The sequence below is a fragment of the Cannabis sativa genome, chromosome 3 (genome assembly GCF_029168945.1).
Source record: "Cannabis sativa cultivar Pink pepper isolate KNU-18-1 chromosome 3, ASM2916894v1, whole genome shotgun sequence".
NCBI lineage: Eukaryota > Viridiplantae > Streptophyta > Magnoliopsida > Rosales > Cannabaceae > Cannabis > Cannabis sativa.
In genome coordinates this window covers 1,086,822-1,109,636 of record NC_083603.1, presented here as the reverse complement: position 1 = coordinate 1,109,636, position 22,815 = coordinate 1,086,822, and the positions used below count along the sequence as shown (strand labels likewise).

Here is a 22,815-nt window from a genome sequence, read left to right as displayed (position 1 = left end):
ATAAAAAACATTAACTTTTAACAATTATGGCATGAAAAGATTTGTAAGAAAATAATTGTGTCTAAGAGCTCTACATTTAGAATCTGCTATTTCAATTTTCAGGGAAACAAGGTAAAACTGATCCATTGAAAAATAAAACAGTGATTTAAATCTCTGCATGTATGAAATTTTATTCATTTAGCAATCTTGTATGAATGTTACAACAAGAAATGATAAATTAAGCTTCTCCAATAATGGATACAACCAAGAAAGAAAAACTAATTGTATTTGTATAGACAATTCTTCAAAAGAAAGTAACAATGGATGGTAGTACAAAACATTAACAATGGTCTCAATCAACCTCTTCTACAAAGTAAAATTAATGACACCACTCTAATCACACACCATACTCAAACTTTAGACATGACTGAGAAGGCGAAGCTGCTCAGTTCCAAGCGATGCACATTTTTGGGCTTAACTTGAGCAGTGATCATCAATTATATTTCTAACTAAAATTTCATAATAATTTACTGCATTTTTATAAAATGGCTAAGTGAAAATGAGAGGATGAACCACCATACCGCATACACAGGGGCGGACCCACATTGTAGCGAGGGGGGCAGTCGCCCCCCTGAAAAAAAAAATCGAGAAAAAAATGTATATGTATTTTAATTAGTTACAACATATATTTGTATTAAAAGATGATATTTATAGACATAATAGTAACCTTAGTATAATGGTTAAGGTAGTTGGTGAATAGGTTAGAGGGTAAAGGTTCAAACCCCATTAACTACACTTTATATTTCCTTTTTAAATTTATTTACGCCCCCCCTCACTTTAAATTCTGGGTCCGCCACTGCGCAGTGCGCATACATAAAGCCTTGGAAAAGGTACCCTCACGGGGAGGAAATACACTTCTTGCCCCATCTCGCCTCCTTATACATATACGAGTGCCAAGTAAGCCAACAATCTATGAAATGTAAACAATGTCACTAGCATAGGAAAGAAAATCATGAACTATAAGTGTAAGCAAGTTTCAGTTAACACTTATTCAATGATTTGTTGATGTATTCAAGTTACCTTAGATTCATCAAAATCGAAGTCAACTACAGAGGTTGAGTCTGGTGTTGAAAATTCTTCCATCATTTATAGTTTCCTAACGACCACAGACGCATATCCTACCATAATTTTTCACATACCCTCTCTGGCTTCTTATAATTTTTCACACGGTCCAAACCAAGATCTTTGTTGTCTAGAAGAAGTTTCAATTTCCCCAGTGTCTCTTCCAACTCACGTTTTATTTGGTGGTAACTGACTTCTTCCATTCTTCAGCAACAAACATACAAATCACTCAGAAGCATTTATACCTGCAAAAACAGACTAATTAATAGATTGAAAAGAAACAGAATGAGCAATTGTATTTTAAATATTTCAATAAAAACAGAAAAATTGATGGTGTCAAATAGGCTAGAAAGAATGTTCTAAATTGATTTAAAACAAGAGACCACAGTCACAAACCTAACAGATTTTATCAAGTGTAATCTCATTTTCTTGTGTTTTCAAAATTTGTCAATAAAAACATAAATTGATTGTGTCAAACATCTCACAACCATTATAATTATTACTTATTTTTAGCAAAATATAATACCTGGGACTGGGAGTGTTGAACTTGAACACACAGCACAACACAACCTAAAACGGACACAAATTGAAGACTATTTGATTCAATATTCAATAAAGCTTTTAAACAATTAGGACAGAAGAGAAGAGAAAACAGTAATACCTATATATTCTCGCCATCGACAGTGATATTTGGAATGTGAGCAATAATGGACAAGTACGGATGCATAGATCAGAAAGAGAAGCGGGTAGTTCTTTCGGCAAGCATCGGAGATAATGACAGCTTTCAATCCTCAGTTTCTTAAGGCGAGGAAATACCCCACCTTCGATAAATGACCACTCTTCCAGCTTATCCAAACTTAAAAATTCCAAGGTCTCCAAAGATCTAAAGAATAAAGGCTTTGTTTGAACAATAAAACTCGGAATTTATTCTCACCACCCCACCACAACAACTAATGAAAAGAGATCTTTAAGAGAAGGCAGCTGTCCCAACGACGGCAAGAAGGTGCAATTAGAACACCATGTAATGGTCAGGCTTACTAAATTAGACAAACAGCGATCATCTCCCATCCAATTTGGGAAACTGTTGCCACTATAGTACTCTATCTTTAGTTTCTTTAAGTTTGGATGAGGCTGGAGGGCATTGAGTACCTCTCTTTCTTTGTGCAACTTCTTACTCTTTACTAATGGTGCTGCAGCATCTGAAATTTCGCCTACCAACATTTTGTAGATCTTGAAACTCTTTCAACAATTCAATACCACCACAATCACTATTTCTTCCCACAACAAATCTATTCAGTGTTTGAAGATTTTGTAGCTTCCCCAATTGCAATGGCATCCCTTCTAATGAGAAGGGAGCACCAAGACGTCGCAACTTGATTAAATTTCCTATATCGGTTGGTAATCTAGTAACACATGTAAACTCTAACAATAGTGTCTCCAAATTATACAACTTACATATTGTATTAGGTATCTCTTTAATCTCAAGACAATATAACTTCAAATATCTTAAATACTTCAAATTGCCGACTGAATCAGGAAACTTGGGATGCTATAATCATATAAGGATAGTACTCTCAAGCCTGGGAATGACTTGTCCAACTCCTCAATCTTTAACATCCTTAACTGTTGGCTTAAATCTTGTTCCCACAATATGGTGCGCAAGCATTTAGCTTTAAATAAATCCTCAAATTCCTTCGGGTTATCGGTCTTTGCACATCTTTGCATGTATGAAAAATGACGAACCTTGTGAGCACATTTACTTCTATTATCCATCATTAAACAAAATTCACTAGAAACAAATATTGCCAAATCATGGATAAGATCATGCATGAGAAAAGTCGGGTACCCTTGATCCTTATTTGATGGTTGAAAAAATGACATAGAAATTAGATCTTCGAAATACTCTTCTCCAACTTCTTCTACTCTCTTTTCATTTGCAGACTGTAAAAGACCTTCGGCCATCCATAACAACACCATCTCCCCTTTTCTGAAATGATAATCTTTTGGAAATAGGGAGCAGTAAGCGAAACATTGCTTCAATTCTGGGCGTAGATTAAAATAACTCAACCACAAAGCTGGAAGGATTTTAACTTCCTTTCTATCATACAACTCCCATATATCACTGTTTAGGATGTTGTTCCATTCCTTCTTTTTCTGCCTCCCTCTTAAGAGACAACCCATTGATGTTATTGCTAAAGGAAGGCCCTTGCATTTGTCCACTATTTTTTCCCCAACTTGTTTGAGATCCAAGTAATCATTTGAGTCCACAACAAGTGAAGCATGTTTTGCAAATAATTGCCAACTAGCAGCCTCATTTATTCTTCCTAGTTCAAAAGTTGACCCTGTTTTCATAATCGTTGCAACAGCTACACTCCGAGTTGTCACAATGATCCTGCTTCCATGCAACCCTGATTTGAAACAGTTGTTCAAGACATCCCACTTGGAAGGATCCTCATCCCAGACATCGTCAACAACAAACAAAAACTTCTTCACTCTCAGAACCTTCTTTACTTCTTCTTGAAGATCATATGGCTCCTCAATCTTACATTTTTTAGAAGTTACCTTCTCGATAACCAGTTTCATCACTTTCAAACAGTCAACTTTGTCATCCCCCACTGTAATCCATTCTTTCGTGTCGAACGTTTTGTTGACTCTCTTGTCCTTGAAAACAAGTTGAGCAAGAGTAGTCTTTCCAATACCACCCATTCCAACTATGGGAATCACGAAAATTTGTCAGCACCCCCAGTCGTGTTGTCATTCGACATAAGCAACTTAATAATCTCTTCTTTCTCATTGTCCCTTCCATAAATATCATTTTCATCTAGAGATGGAGCACATACCCTCTTTGGAAGCTTATGATTCTTCACACGTTCCAAACCAAGATCTTTATTGTCTAGGAGAAGCTTCAATTTCTCAAGTGTCTCTTCTATCTCAGGTTTTATGGTCTTATCAAAAGTAGTTAAAGGAGTTGACGAGATGAGTCTCATGAGTGCCTGAGTATTATACAATAACTGTTAGGGGTGTCAAAGAAAAAGACTCATACATTGGGTTGGTTGATCATAGAAAAAAAAAACATTGAGTTGGATATAACCTAACTAATATACACTCAAAATAACTATGTCTAAAGCATAGTAAATCTTAGAATATTTTCTAGCCAATCTCATGACAGAGCATAATATTAGTACCTTACTAGTACAAGTGCAGCCGCTACGAGATTCATGAGGACCACCACCTTCAAGTTTGTTTCGCCATGCTTCAGTGTCGATCTTGTAAACCAAGTCATCAGCGTCATAAATGGCATCCTTGAGATCATCAAGCCACTTCCTCACTCTTGGGTCTTTGATGAGCTTCTCCTCGGCATCAATGAGCAGCAGATCAGCCGAGGACAGCAGAGTTTTGAACTTCTTCAACAGCTTGAGAACGACATCTTTTCCTTTGAAGAAGTCTTTCATCTCAGTAGTTAACTTGTTCACCAAGGGATTAAGCAAAGCAGAGAGAAGTGCACCTCCAACCAATTCAGCCATCAGATATTGAAAACAAGAAATAGAGAGAGAAATAATATGAGTTGGTGAAAATTTTGAGTTAGTAAACAGAGCTCAGTGAGTGAGCTTAGTAGCATATATGGTTTAGTTTACAATGAACTTTTGATTACACAAAAGCAGATCATGGGGTCCATTGAACATTGTTTAATATTATGATCAGTTTGTTTTGTTTTATGGATAATAGTGTAAAACAAAACATGAATAACACTTTCTTAATTACTGTAAAGTAATGCTAATTATATGTTAATTTAATCTTGGTAGACTGTGGTAGTGGTCCTATCCCAGGTGCATGGTTTAGATAAATTTTATAATAAAGAAATAAAATAGTACATTACATGTGCCTTCACGTGTATGAAAATAAGAGAAAACTAAGTAAGTAGCATTGTAATATTTAATATTTGATTATAAAATGTAGAGGTTAATTAGAATACAGCTCAAAAATTAGATCATGAAATTAATCAACATTATCACAAATACACAATAATGTCCAACTTTCCTACTTTAAGTTTTGTTTTATTACTTTTTAATGGTTATATACAAATTTTTGAATAGCACTCAAAGTTTACCAATCTTACAAGGTTGTATCAGATTCAGATATAATTGTTACAACTTACAAGTAACAATTACAGCTTGTTAAAATAAAAGTTGCAGAAATAACAGAATTAGTTATAAGTGCTTATTTGGCATCATCCAAGTTTGTACGTAGCCCACCCAATCTGCATCTGAGAACACTTCCAAGCTTGAAACAGAAGCTGGTTTCAAATACTAAGTGAGAGCGTGGATTGAAACACAACGCCCTCAAGTCTGCTTTGAAAAGTTAAGTTTTGTAATGATGAAAAAGTTTGTCAAGGCTTGAGATGCTGACATTATTTGTTTTCAAGGAAGAAATGTAAAATCTATAAACTGATTTAGTTCAAAATCTGATTTTTAAGCAAGACCAGACCACTTATTAAAACTAAAAACTATAGAACAAATAATATAGTTCTGTTTATTACAATATCTGCCAACAACCAAAATATTTTTAGTGAACATTGCTCTAATCACTCTAAACACACACCACACTCAAACTTTGTTGGTCTTATACAGTACACCCTTTTACTTCAACTCAATCCAATTGGTCGTCAGCAACAAACATACAAATCATTTATGGTTGGACCCTGTAAAATAGAGTAATCAAAAGCAAAACCAACTAATATTACCAGCTTCATCAACTTCACATGCTGAATATGTATGCATCAAATTAGCTGATGAATCCAAATTCTATCATTAAACACTAATTAATGGTTGATTTAATATTGCAAAAGAAAGAATTAAATGCAGCAATGTACCAGTGATTGTTTCACTGGAGGTACTTTCTTGTTCTTAGTGACTTTCCCATGCCTATAATAACAATTTACTCTTTGAAAATATAAAGGTGCAAAATGATCTTTAATTCAGTATTGTACACACAACACAATACAGCCTAAAACGGAAAAGAAATTGAAGACTTTGATTCAGTATTGAATAAATCTTTTAAACAAGTAAGACAGAAGAGAAGACAAAAGAGCAATGGATACCTATATTTTCTTGTCATCGATAATGATATTTGGGATGTGAGCAATAATTGGCCAGTCCCCCCCTGTCTCCCTCTCGACTCGTGTTCTTAGCAATGGACAATCTTGAATGCGAAGATTAGAAAGAGAAACAGGTAGTTCTTGTGGCAAGCATCTGAGGTTAGGACACTTTCTAATCGTCAACTCCTCAAGGGAGGTGAGGTGCTGAAAGGGCTCCTCGTCTAAGTGCATCAAGTCGAAACCACTTATTCTAAGCCTCTTTAAAGTGATCAAAGGGGCCTGCATGAGTTGAGCTCTTGGGAGTAACAATGGTAATAGTTTCTCACAATTAAATATTTCAAGCTGTGTCAATGACGGAAAATAATCTCCTAACAATGTCACTTTGAGTCTCAAACAACTTTGAAAATAAAGATTCTTAAGACGAGGAAAAACTCCACCTTCGATAACTGACCACTCTTCAAACTTTTTCATATCACGAAATTTCAAGGTCTCCAAAGATCTAAAGAATGGCTTTGCTTGTATTGCAGCAGAAGAATCAACACTAGTAGAGTAATAAAACTCTGAATCTATTCTCACCACACCACAATCCATAATGAAAAGATACATGAGAGAAGGAAGCTGTCCCAACGACGGCAAGAAGCTGCAATTAGAGCAATATGAAATCTCCAGGCTTACTAAATTAGACAAGCAACGATGATCTCCCATCCAATTTGGGAAATTGTTTCCCTTGTAGCCTCGAATCCTAAGTTCTTTCAAATTTGGATGAGGCTGGAGGACACTGAGTAGCTCTCTTTCTTTGTGCAACTCATCAACTTCAGCTTCATGTTGACCATCATCCCATGCCAAATGGAGGTGACTAAGAGACTTTTTACTCTTTAATGATAATGCTGCATCATTAACTTCCTCAAGGGTACGAACATTTTGTAGTCCCTTAATAAAAAGACTCCCGTGAAGATCTTGAAACTCTTTCAACAACTTGATGCCAACAGAATCTCTATTTCTTCCCACAACAAATGCATTAAGTGTTTGCAGATTTTTTAGCTTTCCCAATTGCAATGGCATCTCTTCAAATAAATACTCATTAGGAACACTAAGATGTCGCAACTTGATTAAATTTCCAATATCAGTTGGTAGTCTGGTAACACTGGTACATCCCTCCAACAATAGTGTCTCCAAATTATACAACTTACATATTGTATTAGGTATCTCTTCAATATTTTCACAATCTAACTTCAAATATCTTAAATACTTCAAATTGCCTATTGAATCAGGAAGCTTGGTGGTCTTACCGTCCTTTATGGATAGTACTCTCAAGCTTGGGAATGACGTGTCCAAGTGCTTAATCTTTAACAATCTTAGCTGATGTCTTGAACATTGTTCCCACAATATGGTGCGCAAGCATTTGGCTTTACATAACTCCTCAAATTCCTTAACGTCATCAACTTTTGCACACTCTTGCATGTACGAAAAATGACGAGCCTTGTCAGAATATTTATATTATTCATCATATAACAAAACTCACCAGAAACAAATATCGCCAAATCATGAATAAGATCATGCATGAGAAAAGTTGACTCCATCTCATAGTATTTATTTGATGGTTGAAAAAATGACATAGAAATTAGATCTTCGAAATACTCTTCTCCAACTTCTTCTACTCTCTTTTCATTTGAAGACTGTAAAAGACCTTCGGCCATCCATAACAACACCATCTCCCCTTTTCTGAAATGATAATCTTTTGGAAATAGGGAGCAGTAAGCGAAACATTGCTTTAATTCTGGGCGTAGATTAAAATAACTCAACCACAAAGCTGGAAGAATATCAACTTTTTTTCTATCATACAACTCCCATAAATCACTGTTTAGGATGTTGATCCATTCCTCCTTCTTCTGCTTCCCTCGTAACAGAAGACCCATTGACTTTACTGCCAAAGGAAGACCCTTACACTTGTCAACTATTTTTTCTCCAACTTGCTTGAGATCTAAGTAATCATTTGAGTCCACAACAAGTGAAGCATGCTTTGCAAATAATCGCCAGCCAGCAGCCTCATTTATTCCTCTTAGTTGATAAGTTGACCCAGTTTTCATAATCGATGCAACAACTGTGCTCCGTGTTGTCACAATAATCTTGCTTCCATGTTTTCCCGATTTGAAACAATTGTTTAGGACATCCCACTTGGCACGGTCCTCATCCCAAACATCATCAACAACAAACAGAAACTTCTTCACACTCAGAGCCTTCTTTACTTCTTCTTGAAGATCATATGGATCCTGAATTTCACATTTTTCCAAAGTGACCTTCTCCACAATTAGTTTCATCACTTTCATGCAGTCCACTTTGTCATCACCCACCGTAATCCATACTTTCGTATTGAACATGGTGTTGACTCTTTCGTCCTTGAAAACAAGTTGAGCAAGAGTAGTCTTTCCAATCCCGCCCATCCCCACTATGGGAATCACAGATAATTTGTCACCACCGGTTGTTTCATCCGATAAAAGCAACTTAATAATCTCTTCTTTCTCATGATCCCTTCCATAAATATCAGATTCTTCTAGAGCTGGAGCACATACCCTCTCTGGAAGCTTATGTTTTTCCAAATGTTTTAAACCAAGATCTTTATTGTCTAGAAGAAGCTTCAATTTCTCAATCATCTCTTCTATCTCAACTTTTCTTTTCTTATCGAAAGAAGTTAAACGAGTTGAGATGAGTTTCATGAGCACCTTACTACTAGTACAACTGCAGCCGCTATGATCTTCATGATGACCACCTTCCAATTGGTTTTGCCATGCTTCAGTGTCGATCTTGTAAACCAAGTCGTCTGCATCATAAATGGCGTCCTTGAGATCATCAAGCCACTTCCTGACTCTGGCGTCTTTGATAAGCTTCTCCTCAGCATCAATGAGCAGCAGATCAGCCGAGCACAACAAAGTTTTCAACTCCGTCACCAGCTTGAGAATGACATCTTTTCCTCTGAAGAAATCCTTGACCTCAGAAGCTAACTTTTGCACCAACGGATCAAGGAAAGCTGAGAGAAGCGCTCCTCCAACCAATTCAGCAGCCATAAGATGAGATGAGATCTTCCAACAAATAGTAATTGCAAAAGAGAGAATACTAACACAACAAACAGTAGTACTGTGTGAGAGTAGCAGTGTTGTGTTGTAGTGATCTTTAATTATGAAATGTAGACGTTAATTATCACAATAACTATTGATATATAATAATTCATTGATTGTAATATATCATCATCCATCAAAGGCATAATCCATTATTGAGAATCTTGCTTTTAGTAAAGTAGAGTTATCTTGAGAGCATCTTTGAAAACCTTTCTTTTTCTGAGAGTGGCAGACAGATATATGGTTAAAGATAATATTGAGCACCAACATCACACTTAAGCAACAATTAATTGTTATTGTTAGTAACAAACAGAAAATGACAACTAAGAAAAAAGATTGATAGAGAGAGGTTTGGCCAAGGGCCTACTAATATGAGATAATAGAAACACAAAATAATGGTGTCACACCAGATCATGGGACCTACCTTATCACAGTTACTCAATTAGTGTTGATAAATATAATAGTAAATCAAAAAAAAAGTTCTTTTAGTGATAGTCTATGTAATATAAAATATACATATACATATTAGCAACATCAGCCTTACTAAAGTACTTTTAATGACATCCCATCTGCTGCTATCTTCATCCCAAACATCATCGAGAACAATGAGAAACTTCTTCCCAGTCAAAACCTTTTTGACTTCATTTAAAACTTCATACTCCTCTTCAATTTCACATTTGGCAGATGTGACCTTCCCAATAATTGTTTTGATCACATTCGAGCTGTTGACTTTGTCATCGTCTCCCACAGTAACCCAGACTCTGGTATCGAATATTGTATTCATGACTCTCTCATCATTGTATACAAGTTGAACAAGAGTAGTCTTTCCAATACCACCCATCCCCACTATGGGGATCACTGACAATTTGTCACCACCAATTGTGTCATCCGATAAAAGAAACTTAATAATAGCTTCTTTATCAGCATCCCTTCCATAAACATCAGATTCTTCCACCAAAGGACCACATACCCTTTCTGGCTTCTTATGATTTTTTACACGTTCCAAACCAAGATCTTTGTTGTCTAGAAGAAGCTTCAATTTCTCAAGTGTCTCTTCTATCTCAGGTTTTATGGCCTTATCAAAAGAAGTTAAAGGATTTGTTGAGATGAGTCTCATGAGTGCCTGACAAGTATTATGCATGCATGCAATAGGTCAATTGATAGAGAAAAAGTGAAGAATTGCATTAAATTCGCTCAATATATTTATAAAAAATATGTTTAATTGTTAAACTATCCTTATATTTTATCGTAAAGGTAATTGATTTATTAGTACCTTACTAGTACAACTGCAGCCGCTATGAGATTCATAAGGACCACCACCTTCAAGTTCGTTTCGCCATGCTTCAGTGTCGATCTTGTAAACCAAGTCGTCTGCATCATAAATTACATCCTTGAGATCATCAAGCCACTTCCTTACCCTTGGGTCTTTGATAAGCTTCTCCTCAGCATCAATGAGCAGTAGATCAGCAGAGGACAGCAAGGTTTTGAACTCCTTCAACAGCTTGAGAATGGCATCTTTTCCTTTGAAGAAGTCCTTCACCTCAGTAGTTAACTTGTTCACCAATGGATTGAGCAAAGCAGAGAGAAGAGCTCCTCCAACCAATTCAGCCATATCAAATCTTCAGAACTCAGAAAAGGATTGCAGAAAAGATTGAATGATTGATGAACACAAAGCAATAATTCAAAAACATATATGAATTTGATTATTAGGAGTTTGTTTGATTTAACTAATTATATGTTAATTGAATATGAGTGGTGGTAGCTGCATGGCTAATTATAAGTAATTACATGTGCCTTCACGTCTTTGATTATATTATATAAATAAATAGAAGAGATCAAACTTTGAGATTTGATCATTTTAATTAATATACATAAATTTGATAGTCAACACTATTTAATTATATAAATAATAACAGCTATTGAATCAAAGTTTTGCAATCTTTGATACAATATAGATAGATACACACACAAAGATAGCAATGGTGGTTAGAAACAAGAGCGAGTGAAGTTAGAGAAGCATCATCCAAGTTTGTATATAGCCCAGCAAATCCAAGGTTAAGACAGAAGCCTGACGATTCTGAACATGATTTAGAGTAAGAGCTTGTGTTGTGTTTACAATATGTTCATTCACATTCACATTCACTTTAAATGGAAGCTATTCATTTGAAAGGCCTTAACAAGTAGAGTAGAGATTAACCTTTTGATCAAATTAATAAGCACTCCTTCACCAGCTTGAGAATGGCATCTTTCCCTTTGAAGAAGTCCTTGACCTCATGAGCTAACTTTTCCACCAACGGAGCAAGGAAAGCAGAGAGAAGCGCTCCTCCAACCAATTCAGCAGCCATCAGATCAGATCTTCAAACAAACAGAAATTGTAGCAAACAGTGTTTGAGATTGAGTGTAGCAGTGTTGTGTTGATGCTTTTGTGCTTTTTTTCTTTTTGTATACCTTCTAAGATAAGATGTTGCATCTGAAACCTCCTCAAGGCTGCTCACATTTTCTGGTCCCTGATTCCGAAGACTCCCCGCATTTGCAGATTTTGTAGCTTGCCTAATTGCAATGCCATCTCTTGTAATGAATACTTAGGAACACTAAGATGTTGCAGCTTAATTAAATTTCCTATATCAGTTGGAGTTACGCTTCTACATTCCAACAATAGTGTCTCCGAATTATACAACTTACATATTGTATTAGGTATTTCTTCATTACATTCACAATCTAACTTCAAATATCTTGAATACTTCAAGTTGTAAGTGAATCCATCAAAGTAAGCTTGTGAAAAGAAGTTGAAACTGAACAAGTTTCATTGCAGAGAGTTTGAGATGTTTACTCTTTTAAGGAAATATGTAACCCTACTAATTAAGTAAAACTCAATCAAACAAAATCTTCTTCCCTTTCTTGAACACTACCAATTACTCATATTTCCACAAAGAAACATAAACATTTAAGAATAAGGAGCCAAAATCATGACACAGCACGAAAAAAAATCCAAAGGGAGCTGTGGATATGGTACACAATATAGTAGTTGTTCATACATATTTTTCTATTCTATAAATTATTTGGGAAAATCTTCTCCCAAAATCCCTTGTTTCTTTCTTGATGGAGCAAAAATATACTAGTTTTGAGTAGACACTAGAAAATCCAATAAAATACATTATTCAACTATTCCTAAATTGTGGAATAATATCTATGTAAAGTTAGCTAAATTTCCACAACCTGATGAACTTGGTATTATGTGTGGTGACAACCTTTTTCATCCCAACAGCCAAGCAAGTTATGGGAGGTCGAATAATTTTCGGAACACTGTCAATGTGAACATCTTCTGCAAGCCTTGCTCCTCTTGTTCTCACAACTATTCCATTCTTGTCTCGAGAGCTCGAAATGCTTCCTGCCAAAACAATTCTGGAAACAACTTCACCTGTGTTCTGGTTCAGAACACGCAGTATACCGTCTATCCCGCCCACAACTAATGTTGATGAGTCATTTCTTAGGTGTTGCAAGGAGTACAAAACGTTGGGGCTAACTCGATTTTCCCATAAAATTCTCATTGTCCTGCACAATATAACAGAGAATGAAAAAATGGTTCATAGATTTCAAAAATGATAAGAATGTTACGAAAATCGCAGAAAAGCATTTGTTATTACCTAATGTCCCAACAAGACATATTTCCAGAAGTTACTCCCGCAAATACCAAGTGAGAGCGTGGATTGAAACACAAAGCCCTCAAGTCTGATTTGAAAAATTTGTTAAAGTTTTCTAACCTGTAAAAATTTTATGTATCACGAAAAGCATTCCTAATTATTTTTCTACCTAAGCGAGTGAGTGGACTATCTAACCTGTGGAATCTCTTGTTCTTAGCTTGGAAACCTGTTGATCGGAGGAAAGACTTGAGATGCTGACATTGCCTAGAGAAGAACCGCTGAGTACCAGTTGATCGTCGCTCATACATAAGCACGTCACTGGCCCGGTATGCATCCTGAAATCAGAAAACCAAACATAAAAATGACCTCCATCAGATAGTTTATTTAGATCAAAGAGTTGCAATTATTTTCTTTTCAAGAACGAAATGTAAAATCTATAAACTGATTTAGAAGGATAGCAAGGCATCCTTAAGAACATGCTATAATTAGCTTTTACAGAAATTGATAGGAGACACGAAGAGCATATAAAGTGTTGATTTACTTTTTACCTAATTATCCGAGAGCATTTCTTACTGTACATATCGAATACACGAACTGTTCCATCTTCACACCCAACCACAGCCTCAGGATCCAAGTATCTGTAAATAGATAAGAACACAAATTTAGACATGACAGAGAAAGGGTCAGAAGCAATAATACCATAAAAGGCGAAGCTGCTCAGTTCCAAGTGATGCACATTTTCGGACTTAACATAAGCCAGTGATCATGAATTATCTTTCTAACTAAAAATTTCATAATTTTTTACTACATTTTTATCAAATGACCACGTGAAAATGAGAGGATGAAGCACCATACCGCATGCATAAACCCTTGGAAAAGGTACCCTCACGAGGAGGAAATACACTTCTTGCCCCATCTCGCCTCCATATACATATACGAGTGCCAAGTAATCCAACAATCTATGAAACACAAACAATGTCACTAACATAGAAAATAAAATCATGAACTACAATGATTTGCTGATGTATTCAAGCTACCTTAGATTCATCAAAATCAAAGTCAACTACAGAGGTTGAGTCTGGTGTTGAATACTCTTCCAAACATTTATAGTTTCCTAATGACCACAGACGCATAACCTACCATAAGAAACATATAGAAAAACAGTAATTTAACAATTATTAAGGGAAAAGATTTATAAGAAAAAAATTGCATGTATAAGAGCTCTACATTTATAATTTACTATGGAGGCTAATGACTAATGTGACCTAGCATTATGAGAACCTGGAAATAATGATGAAGATTCATTTATTTAAATAACAATACATTCTACTTGAGAACTTCTTAAAGCCTTTGTAAGATCTAAACAGAACATCTGCAAAGGGAACTTATCTATGATGAGAAAAAACCGACATATAATCGTAGTCTACTAAGCAAGAACATATGTCAAAATCAGCACAGAATCCCTCATTTTCACGTTCTAACTAAGTAATCATAAGTGAAAAAACTCTACTATTATCTTGGTGAGAGGTAGAATATACCTTATCACCTCCACCAGTAAGAAGCAATCCCCTCTTCATTCGACATTGATTCGCCCTAAAGAAGTTAACTTAGAAAATTAGCAACAACAACAAAAGTTAGAAAACATGATATACACTCTTTGAACCCATTGATTACATTTCAAGTTTAAAACAACCATCTTGATCGTTATGCTCATTTTTTAAGCATTGTCATTGGTAAACACTTAAATTCCAATAGCTAACCATAGATGAAACAACATATTATTTCATAAGTGAATTAACATCTTCCAAAGTAACCAAAAACAAAGTTTCAAACTTGAAGAAATACTATGTCAATAAACATTACCCAATTGAATGGCCTCTCCACTGATTAACAACAACCGATCCTTTAGCCAAAGCCAATTTATGGCGCTCCATAGCCAGCTCCTCCAAATACACATTCAGAGGCTTCTCCAAACTCGTAGAACCATCCAATTTCTGCTGCTTCATGTAAAAGACTTGAAGCAGCTTAGACTTGTTGATAACCACATGCCTTCATCAAAACACAAAAATTAACATAAAAAATTAAAACTTTAAATACTTTTTCAAATGGGTTTTTCATATAAACAAAAGGGTACCAAGATTTGCAGACAACGGAGCAGTGAGCGAGGTCGAAGAGGTCAAGGAAGGAGAAAATGATGCAGAGGACGTTGTGGTCAAGGCAGCCACCTGTTGTACGAGCTCTTGAGCTTCCATGAGTGTGAATGTGAAGATGCCTCTTCTTGTTGCCGGAAGGCGTGGGGTCCATCACCGCCGGCGAGGCTGGCACTATGAGCCGGAATAGAGGTTGGGGAGGAAAGGAGAGAATGGCTTCCGGTTTGGTTGGAATTTGGATGTCGTTTTTGTGTTGTTGACAGTTATGTAGTTTTCGTTTTGATGACACTAACCAACGACATCATATTTTAAGTCGTTTACCGTTATTTAGTAGAAATTAAATATATTTTTTACTTTGAAGTTTGAACTATCAACTTTTAGAATTTACATCTTTTCTTTTTTGAAAAAATTCACTCAAAGCTTTAGTATTCATTAGTTGCATCTATTTCTTTTTTTTCTAATGTAAAAATACTTTTATTAATCATTAAACTCTATTAATTGACAAGGTAATAACTCAGTTAGAATAAATTTCAAACTAAAATAGGATTATAGTACAAAATAGAGACTTGAATAAAATTATGAGCTACTACAGATTGCTTAATAAAAATAATTGAAACATTACATAATTCAGTAAGTAAATTTCTACAAACCGAACAACGATATCATACGAATAGAACTATGTAAAGCTTGCAGAACACCAAAAGTCAATCAATCTCTGCGGTTACTTGTTGCCATTGTTCCTATTTGATCCAACTCGAAGCTTCACGAACTCCTATTGTCTCGGCTAAAATTCTCCCCAAGTACAAATGAAAGGTGCATCATAAGTTTCTTTTGTCGCTTCAAAGAATGATTATTGTTGTAGTCATACAAGAAACTTTAATCGTGTAAGTAGACTCGATTGAAGTTTCGATTGTTTGAGTGGTTGCTCACTCAATTGATCCTTAACCAATAACCTTAGTTAATTAAATTAATTCTAACCTAATTTCTTTAGCGATAAATAAAATTGCATCAATTCATCAAATGCATTGTCATGTCGGGCATAGGCGGGCTAGGCGTCCAAGAGCACAAAAAAAAAATTCCTTTTAAAATTATATATTTTTATTATTAATTTTAAAAAATATCAATTTTTTTCTAAATAAAAGTTAAAATATATTTTTTACTTATAACCCACTAAATTTTAAGATCGTTTTGTGCATTGTGATACCTAACTTGAGAGAAATGTTATAAACCATGGTACTAGATCTAGCTTGATGAATCTTGCATAGGCCTTATTGAGGGTTTTGAAATAGATCATTTTTTATACATTAAATTCAATGTTTGATTTTTGAAGTGAAATAATAAAATAGTTTCTTTTCTTCTTTTTTCCATGTATAAGTAGAAAAAATAGAGAAAGAAACAGAGACACAATACATGGAAATTTTTGTAACTTTTCTTTTTTCCTCTTTTTTCTTATTATATATTAATTAATCAATGAGATCAAATCGAAACACTTTAATAATAAATACATAAACTATATAGCATATTATAGAAAAATGAACTACATATATAATATATAGAAATTAATAAACTATATATTCTATAATTAAGCGAAGTGAAATAATTAATTATGAACTTATTACAATTAATTATTTCTATGATAAGACTAATAAACAATTAATCATATCTTGTGGTATCAGGAAGATCAGTGCCATCAAGGAAGTGTTTGATGAGTGAAAGAGCTCTACGAGGTTGGTAACTTGGGACTTGATGACCAGCTCCTCTCACTGTCGAAAATGTTAACTCTCCTTTATACACTTCTGTATATCCACCAATCTATACATATACACACACATATAATACTTGTTATAATAAATATATATGTTTTAATTCATATTTAATTTTGTGTGTACATGTTATATCATACTATAATTAAGTCACCAAATTGTATATGAATTTGAAGTATTTTAAAAACAATATTAATCACAAAACTATAATTTAGTGTGACAAAATATGTTTAAAGTTAGTAACAATGTGACTTAATTAATTATTACTATTCAAAACTAACTTATTAGTAACAATTTGTATCTAAATACTAATTAAATAATAATGAATGTTATGATGTAAAAATATTTCACGGTATATAACCGAAAGTGACATTTTTGCAAATGAATAATATTACCAAAAGTAAGATATTTTTGTTTGTGTGGAATGTTGCCTAATAATTCAATTCAAGCACTACAAGAAGTGACATATCGCTATTGGTGTATTTTGGATCTTATCGAGCTAGACCTAAGGCCCACACAGCCCAAAAATCCCAAAAAAAATGTTTGGAACATATATTTTTTAGTAATTTTTAAAAATATACCACCTACAAATTTCAAGCCAGATCCTATTTAATATGAAAACCCGCTAATCAATTACAAGATGTTTCGTCAATATGGTATTGAAGGGCCCCAAAACCTTTGGAAATACACATATTTTTTTAGTAATTTTTAAAAATATACCACCTATTCTTTTATTAAGGGCCCAAAAATTTTACTTTATTTAAGGCCTAGACCCTATTCAATATGAAAACTTGCTAACTAATTATAAAGTGTTTCGTCAATTAATATAATGTTGAACGCCTTAAAATAGCAGATAATAAAAATATATCATCATAATGTGATTATATTTGTGTACCTCTCCATCGAAGTACCAAGGATGCCATTGAGTCTTAACAGTGAGGTTCATGAGTTTGAGTGAGTTAATGGTTGAAGTAACAGGCACTCTTCCATCTATGTCACCACTAAAAATCCAAACTCGAAGACCATTAGACATGAACTCACGTAGAAGTGGTAAGACAGTGTGTGGACTGTCAGCCCATCCTTGGATCACATCACTGCATGGCTCCCAATCATATGGAAGCTTTGTTACGTTTGCATGCATGGCTATTTGAACATCTCTTCTGTTCAAATATGCATGCACGTAGTAATCGCTACATGGATCAAAATTCATCACCTATATATAAACAAATATCTATATATATGAGAAAATTAATGATTAAAAAGAATATTATACACAGAAATTCCACAATTCATTACCTTAAAATGGGAATATATATCCATTGTTGTTTATGAGAAATTATGTGTAAATTTTTGAAAAATTCAAAATAATTTAACATATATATACACAATAACGGAGCTAGGGGCAGGAAAGTGTCATGGTCTCCTAAATAGTTTTAATGTTTTTAAAATTATATGTAAAAAATAAAATAAAATAATTTATATATATAATTTTACTTTGTCCCTGCTTAATTTAAAATTAAAGTAAAAATGCGAAATAGCATAAATTCTACTTTTTGAATTTTTTTAGGAGTACCCTAGATCAACACCATATATATTTATAAATTTTTACATGCATGAATAAAATAACAAAATTCTATTAATATTTAGAGTTAATTATCAAATATATCATGTGAGAGTTAATTTATAAATAAGTTTTATAAAATTAATCACAAAATATCCAAGTTAATTAATTGGGAATTATAAAAAGTTCCAATGTTCAACATTGCATGCATGCATATATATTAGTTTATATATATAATTATAAGTAATATATATACTTACCGAAGCTGATTTGGGCTTTGAAGTGAGATTTGTGGAAGTACAAAGAGGAGCATAGATATTATAAATATCAAGATAATAAGTGTCTTTATTGACCTCTTCCATGGCAATATCACACTCAGTTGACTGAGCTGCCTTAGGTGAGAAGTCACAGTGATTTTTAATGGTATTGGCTGATTTATCTGATATCAAAGCATGTGATCCCATGTACTCATACATTCCTCTTTCATCACTTTCATCATTAATCACTGCATTTCCAATCTAATCAACAACAACAACAAAAAAAGTCAAAATATATCATATCATATTACATAGAGAGAAAAAGGTTTTGGTGTTCAATTTTAATCATCTAACAAAGAAATTATAACACAAAATTGTTATGATTAGAAAAAATATATAGGACCCATTAATTGATCAATACTAATTACCAAAAATTATCATGACTTCAAATTGATTATGAATTATTTTTCCACCACTAGTACTTGTGGAGCTTCAAAATCCTAATTAATTATTGTGGATAAATATTTTAAGTTTAAATTTTGACAGTAATAATACTTAATTTATATTTTTGAAACTATATTTAATAGTTAAATTATTCTGCACATTCACTTTTTTATTAGTATATTTAAATTAATCTTAAAATAAATAACAAAATTTTAATAATCTAAACCAAATAAAGACTGTTACTTGACAATTTACTTACTTAACAATCAAGTACACCTACCGAAGTTCTAAAATTATAATTTTAAAAATTAAATTTAAATATTTATCTAATCGAAATTAAACGTAAGTATTTATACACTACAAAAAATCTTACTTTTAGTCACAATAAAACTTGTGACTAAAAGTAAAAAAATTGTGACTAGTTATAAATTATTTTTCCTATATTGTGACTAAAAGGTCTGTGGCTAAAGGTATTAGTCATAAAAATTTTAATTTGTTGTGACTAAATGTAATTTTACTCACAATACTTATTGTGACTAAAACTAAATTAGTGACAACTTGTAACTAAATACTATATATGTTTTAGTCACAAGTAACATTTTTATTGTGACTAAAAGTCACATTTTGTCACAAAAAAATTATGTTGTGACTAAAAAATTGTCACTAAAAGTAACAGTTTTTTATAGTGATACTAAAAATTCTTATTAATTATAATAATATATTTATGTAATATACATGTGTGTATTATATTATATAGAAGCCAATTATCTAAGAATATGTAGTACCTTTACAACTATGCAATCTACCCTACCCACTTGCATGTTACCCTCTTTTAATACATAAATCATATAATGAATCTCTCTAACTACTTGGGTAATATTCATGATCATGACTTTCTATTAATATCTTAGAATTAGTGAAGAAAAAAAAAGGAAAATATATATAAAGAAGAATTTTCATCATTAATTACCATATATGAATGCTATAAATTAACTAATTAATAATTATTTCATAATAAACTATCAAAGTCTTAGTTTGCTAAATTATCGCAATTAATTAAATATTTTCTTTAGAAAATTAATTAGGTAAACTGAAATTAATTAGCAACTCTAAATATATAGCATATACAAATACTATATTAATTAATATTTATATATTTATAGTTAATAATTATGAGGTTGCAATTTATAATTATATATATGGGCCCCAATCAAGTGACATATAGTTTAGGATTCTAGCTAGCTTAGGTATACATATATTGGTCCACAGAATAATATATGATGACTATATATAACTAATTATTTTGTAGTTTTTCAATAATATATATAATTAAAAAAAGAAGAAGAAGAAGACATACAAGGATTCCTTTGAGGTTGATAATGGTGTTGTTGGTATTATTATTATTATTGTTGTGGTAGAGAATTGTATGAGCCAATTGAGGGACATAATGACCAGCATAGCTTTCTCCAGAAATGTAAAAATCTCTGTTTTTGTATTCTGGAAATCTTTCCAACCATTTGACCAAAAATAAATAATTATCAGCTGCTGTGTTAGCATCTCCACTTTTGTCATAATCAGATGTTGTGTTTGAGTATGAAAATCCTACCCCAGCTGGTGATTCAAGGAACAATACATTTGCAGCTGATCACAAATTAACAAATATTATAATATGATCACTCAAACACAACAAAATTAAGTTATTAGCTAAAAAGAAATAAAAAGAAATAATTCCAAAATATTTTCCAAATTAAATTTATATGAATATATATATGTATATATACCATAATTCCAAGAATATCTGTTGGAGTAAAGTGATTTGCCATCACTATGAACTCTGAATGGTCCCAACTCTTGCATTGCTCCATAGGCTAGTGAAGAACAACCAGGTCCTGCATTGCCCATCAAAATTAATTATATATATTAATTTATTTATTACTTTTAAATTTTAATATTGATTAATTTTAGCAATATTCTAAATATATATATGTAACGTAAATGTCTAATAACTAATAATCTTTTATGTCTACATAATTATAGAAGTTAATTTGTTTTTATGATCAGGACAGCCGTACTTATAATTTTTTTAATTTATAATTAATTAATGTACTTTTCTATCAAATTAATATTTAATTGATTTTTTATATTGACTTATATATTAATTAATATATATTATATATATTTAGTTACAAAGGCCACGCCGGAAAATCCTGAAGAAGAGAGCAAAGTATGGGATTTGAATCAAAATTAGAGGCACACAACCTGGACAACAGTACTGTTTTATTTATATATATATTTATATATATATATATTTAATTAAATCTGTATTTGTATAAAAAATAATGATACAATAAAACTAATATTATTAATTAATGTTGCTTAAGTAGGTTTGCCAAATTTATTTATTATTGTCATAATGCATTATGCATGTGCTTTAGCCAAAATGGATATATAATTCATTCATTACATGCCATATAGAAATTAATTAATTAATTGCTTGTGATGAAAACTACAATTAATGTTGATTTAACAACCAATTCCAACCTAAACTTGGGTACAAAACAAATTGTACAGCTTTTTAAATTTATTTAACTTATTTTATTATTATTTAATTACTATTATTGAATGAAAGAAAAAATCAAATTGGGTTCATATTTCATGCAAATGTGATTACTAGCTTAATTACTATAAAATAGTATTATTAATCAAATACAGAAAAAAGACAGAAGAATCAATTAATAATTAATAAAATGAAATTATAAATTATTAGAAAAAGAAATAAAAAAGGTGTATAGCGTAAGAAATAATTAAGAACCATATCATACAATTATGACTTAAATACAAAAATAAATAAATATTAAAAAAAATAATCATCAAAATTTTCACATTATTAGAGATTCAAGATTCATTTTCATTTCTTAAAAAAATAACTCTTTGAAGAAGAAGAAGAAGAATTAGTATTTGTAATTACCTCCATTGAGCCAAAGAAGAAGAGGTAATGAATCCTTATTATAGTGAGCTTCGACAAAATAATAATAGAGCGAACGACCCGCTGTTTTATTTACCGTAACATATCCACCATACTGAGTAAAATTCACATTCGGTTGCCCCGGCAATCTTCCAATTCTATCATTCTCCTTCAAAAATTTCTCGTCATCATCATGATCGTGAAGATCATGATGATTGACTACATTGCTTTGATCAACAGCGAAAAGGTTGGTGTCCACTCCAGCTTTTCGTTTTGAGAAAGCTTTGCTCAAATGGATGAGAGATTTGGCTTGCCTTTTGCCATGAATTTCAGCCACAAAATAACAAGAAATTATTATCAAAGAAAGAATCAAACAATGGTGATGATGAGAGCTCTTTAGTTTCATATTTGTTTTGAGTCAAAATAGAGAGAATATAGCTAGTTAGGGTTTTTGAATGGTGAGATTATATAAGTTGGGAGTGTTGAGGAGAACTTATTGGTAGTGAGTTGGTTATATTTATATATGTGTATATATATAAGAGCTAGTGAAGTTTTGATGAAAAGGGTAGAATTGGATGAATCAATTTTTTAATCATTTATATATATAAATATTTATAGAGAGAATTTTGTTTCTTTGTGACCAATCATGTTCTGCCATGTGAGTATATATAGTGTTATATATATAAATATATGTATTCGTATATATGTATCTATATATTGCCTTA

General features: G+C 32.6%; 6 protein-coding genes across 6 annotated transcripts; all 6 read right to left on the bottom strand.

The window, feature by feature from the left end:
• Positions 1-230: 230 nt before the first annotated feature.
• LOC115709482 (putative disease resistance RPP13-like protein 1) lies at positions 231-4,416 on the bottom strand. Its single transcript, XM_061111427.1, has 5 exons — positions 4,287-4,416; positions 1,763-4,094; positions 1,628-1,671; positions 1,060-1,346; positions 231-949 (listed from the first exon to the last, which is right to left on the bottom strand). Exon 2 carries the CDS (start codon positions 3,805-3,807, stop codon positions 2,617-2,619), a length of 1,191 nt encoding a protein of 396 aa, XP_060967410.1. The 5' UTR covers positions 3,808-4,094; positions 4,287-4,416; the 3' UTR covers positions 231-949; positions 1,060-1,346; positions 1,628-1,671; positions 1,763-2,616.
• Positions 812-2,322, bottom strand: LOC133035519 (disease resistance protein RGA2-like). Its single transcript, XM_061111356.1, has 4 exons — positions 2,036-2,322; positions 1,763-1,957; positions 1,179-1,305; positions 812-949 (listed from the first exon to the last, which is right to left on the bottom strand). The coding sequence occupies exons 1-4, from the start codon at positions 2,320-2,322 to the stop codon at positions 812-814; spliced, it is 747 nt and encodes a 248-aa protein (XP_060967339.1).
• Positions 4,417-5,533: 1,117 nt separating the features above from the next.
• Positions 5,534-7,547, bottom strand: LOC133029081 (putative disease resistance RPP13-like protein 1). Its single transcript, XM_061111429.1, has 2 exons — positions 6,200-7,547; positions 5,534-5,800 (listed from the first exon to the last, which is right to left on the bottom strand). Exon 1 carries the CDS (start codon positions 7,256-7,258, stop codon positions 6,200-6,202), a length of 1,059 nt encoding a protein of 352 aa, XP_060967412.1. The 5' UTR covers positions 7,259-7,547; the 3' UTR covers positions 5,534-5,800.
• A 4-nt stretch (positions 7,548-7,551) lies between these two features.
• On the bottom strand, positions 7,552-12,184 carry LOC115709481 (putative disease resistance RPP13-like protein 1). Its single transcript, XM_061111355.1, has 3 exons — positions 10,583-12,184; positions 9,821-10,432; positions 7,552-9,375 (listed from the first exon to the last, which is right to left on the bottom strand). Exons 1-3 carry the CDS (start codon positions 10,919-10,921, stop codon positions 7,552-7,554), a joined length of 2,775 nt encoding a protein of 924 aa, XP_060967338.1. The 5' UTR covers positions 10,922-12,184.
• Positions 12,185-12,288: 104 nt separating this feature from the next.
• Positions 12,289-15,360, bottom strand: LOC115711269 (F-box/WD-40 repeat-containing protein At3g52030). Its single transcript, XM_030639605.2, has 9 exons — positions 15,085-15,360; positions 14,814-14,999; positions 14,489-14,543; positions 13,988-14,086; positions 13,806-13,909; positions 13,499-13,588; positions 13,146-13,285; positions 12,954-13,038; positions 12,289-12,861 (listed from the first exon to the last, which is right to left on the bottom strand). Exons 1-9 carry the CDS (start codon positions 15,252-15,254, stop codon positions 12,507-12,509), a joined length of 1,284 nt encoding a protein of 427 aa, XP_030495465.2. The 5' UTR covers positions 15,255-15,360; the 3' UTR covers positions 12,289-12,506.
• Positions 15,361-16,659: 1,299 nt separating this feature from the next.
• LOC115708728 (serine carboxypeptidase-like 40) lies at positions 16,660-22,668 on the bottom strand. The gene is made up of 6 exons (XM_030636729.2): positions 22,094-22,668; positions 20,907-21,014; positions 20,483-20,766; positions 18,685-18,942; positions 17,759-18,076; positions 16,660-16,912 (listed from the first exon to the last, which is right to left on the bottom strand). The coding sequence occupies exons 1-6, from the start codon at positions 22,494-22,496 to the stop codon at positions 16,754-16,756; spliced, it is 1,530 nt and encodes a 509-aa protein (XP_030492589.2). The 5' UTR covers positions 22,497-22,668; the 3' UTR covers positions 16,660-16,753.
• Between the last annotated feature and the right edge of the window lie 147 nt (positions 22,669-22,815).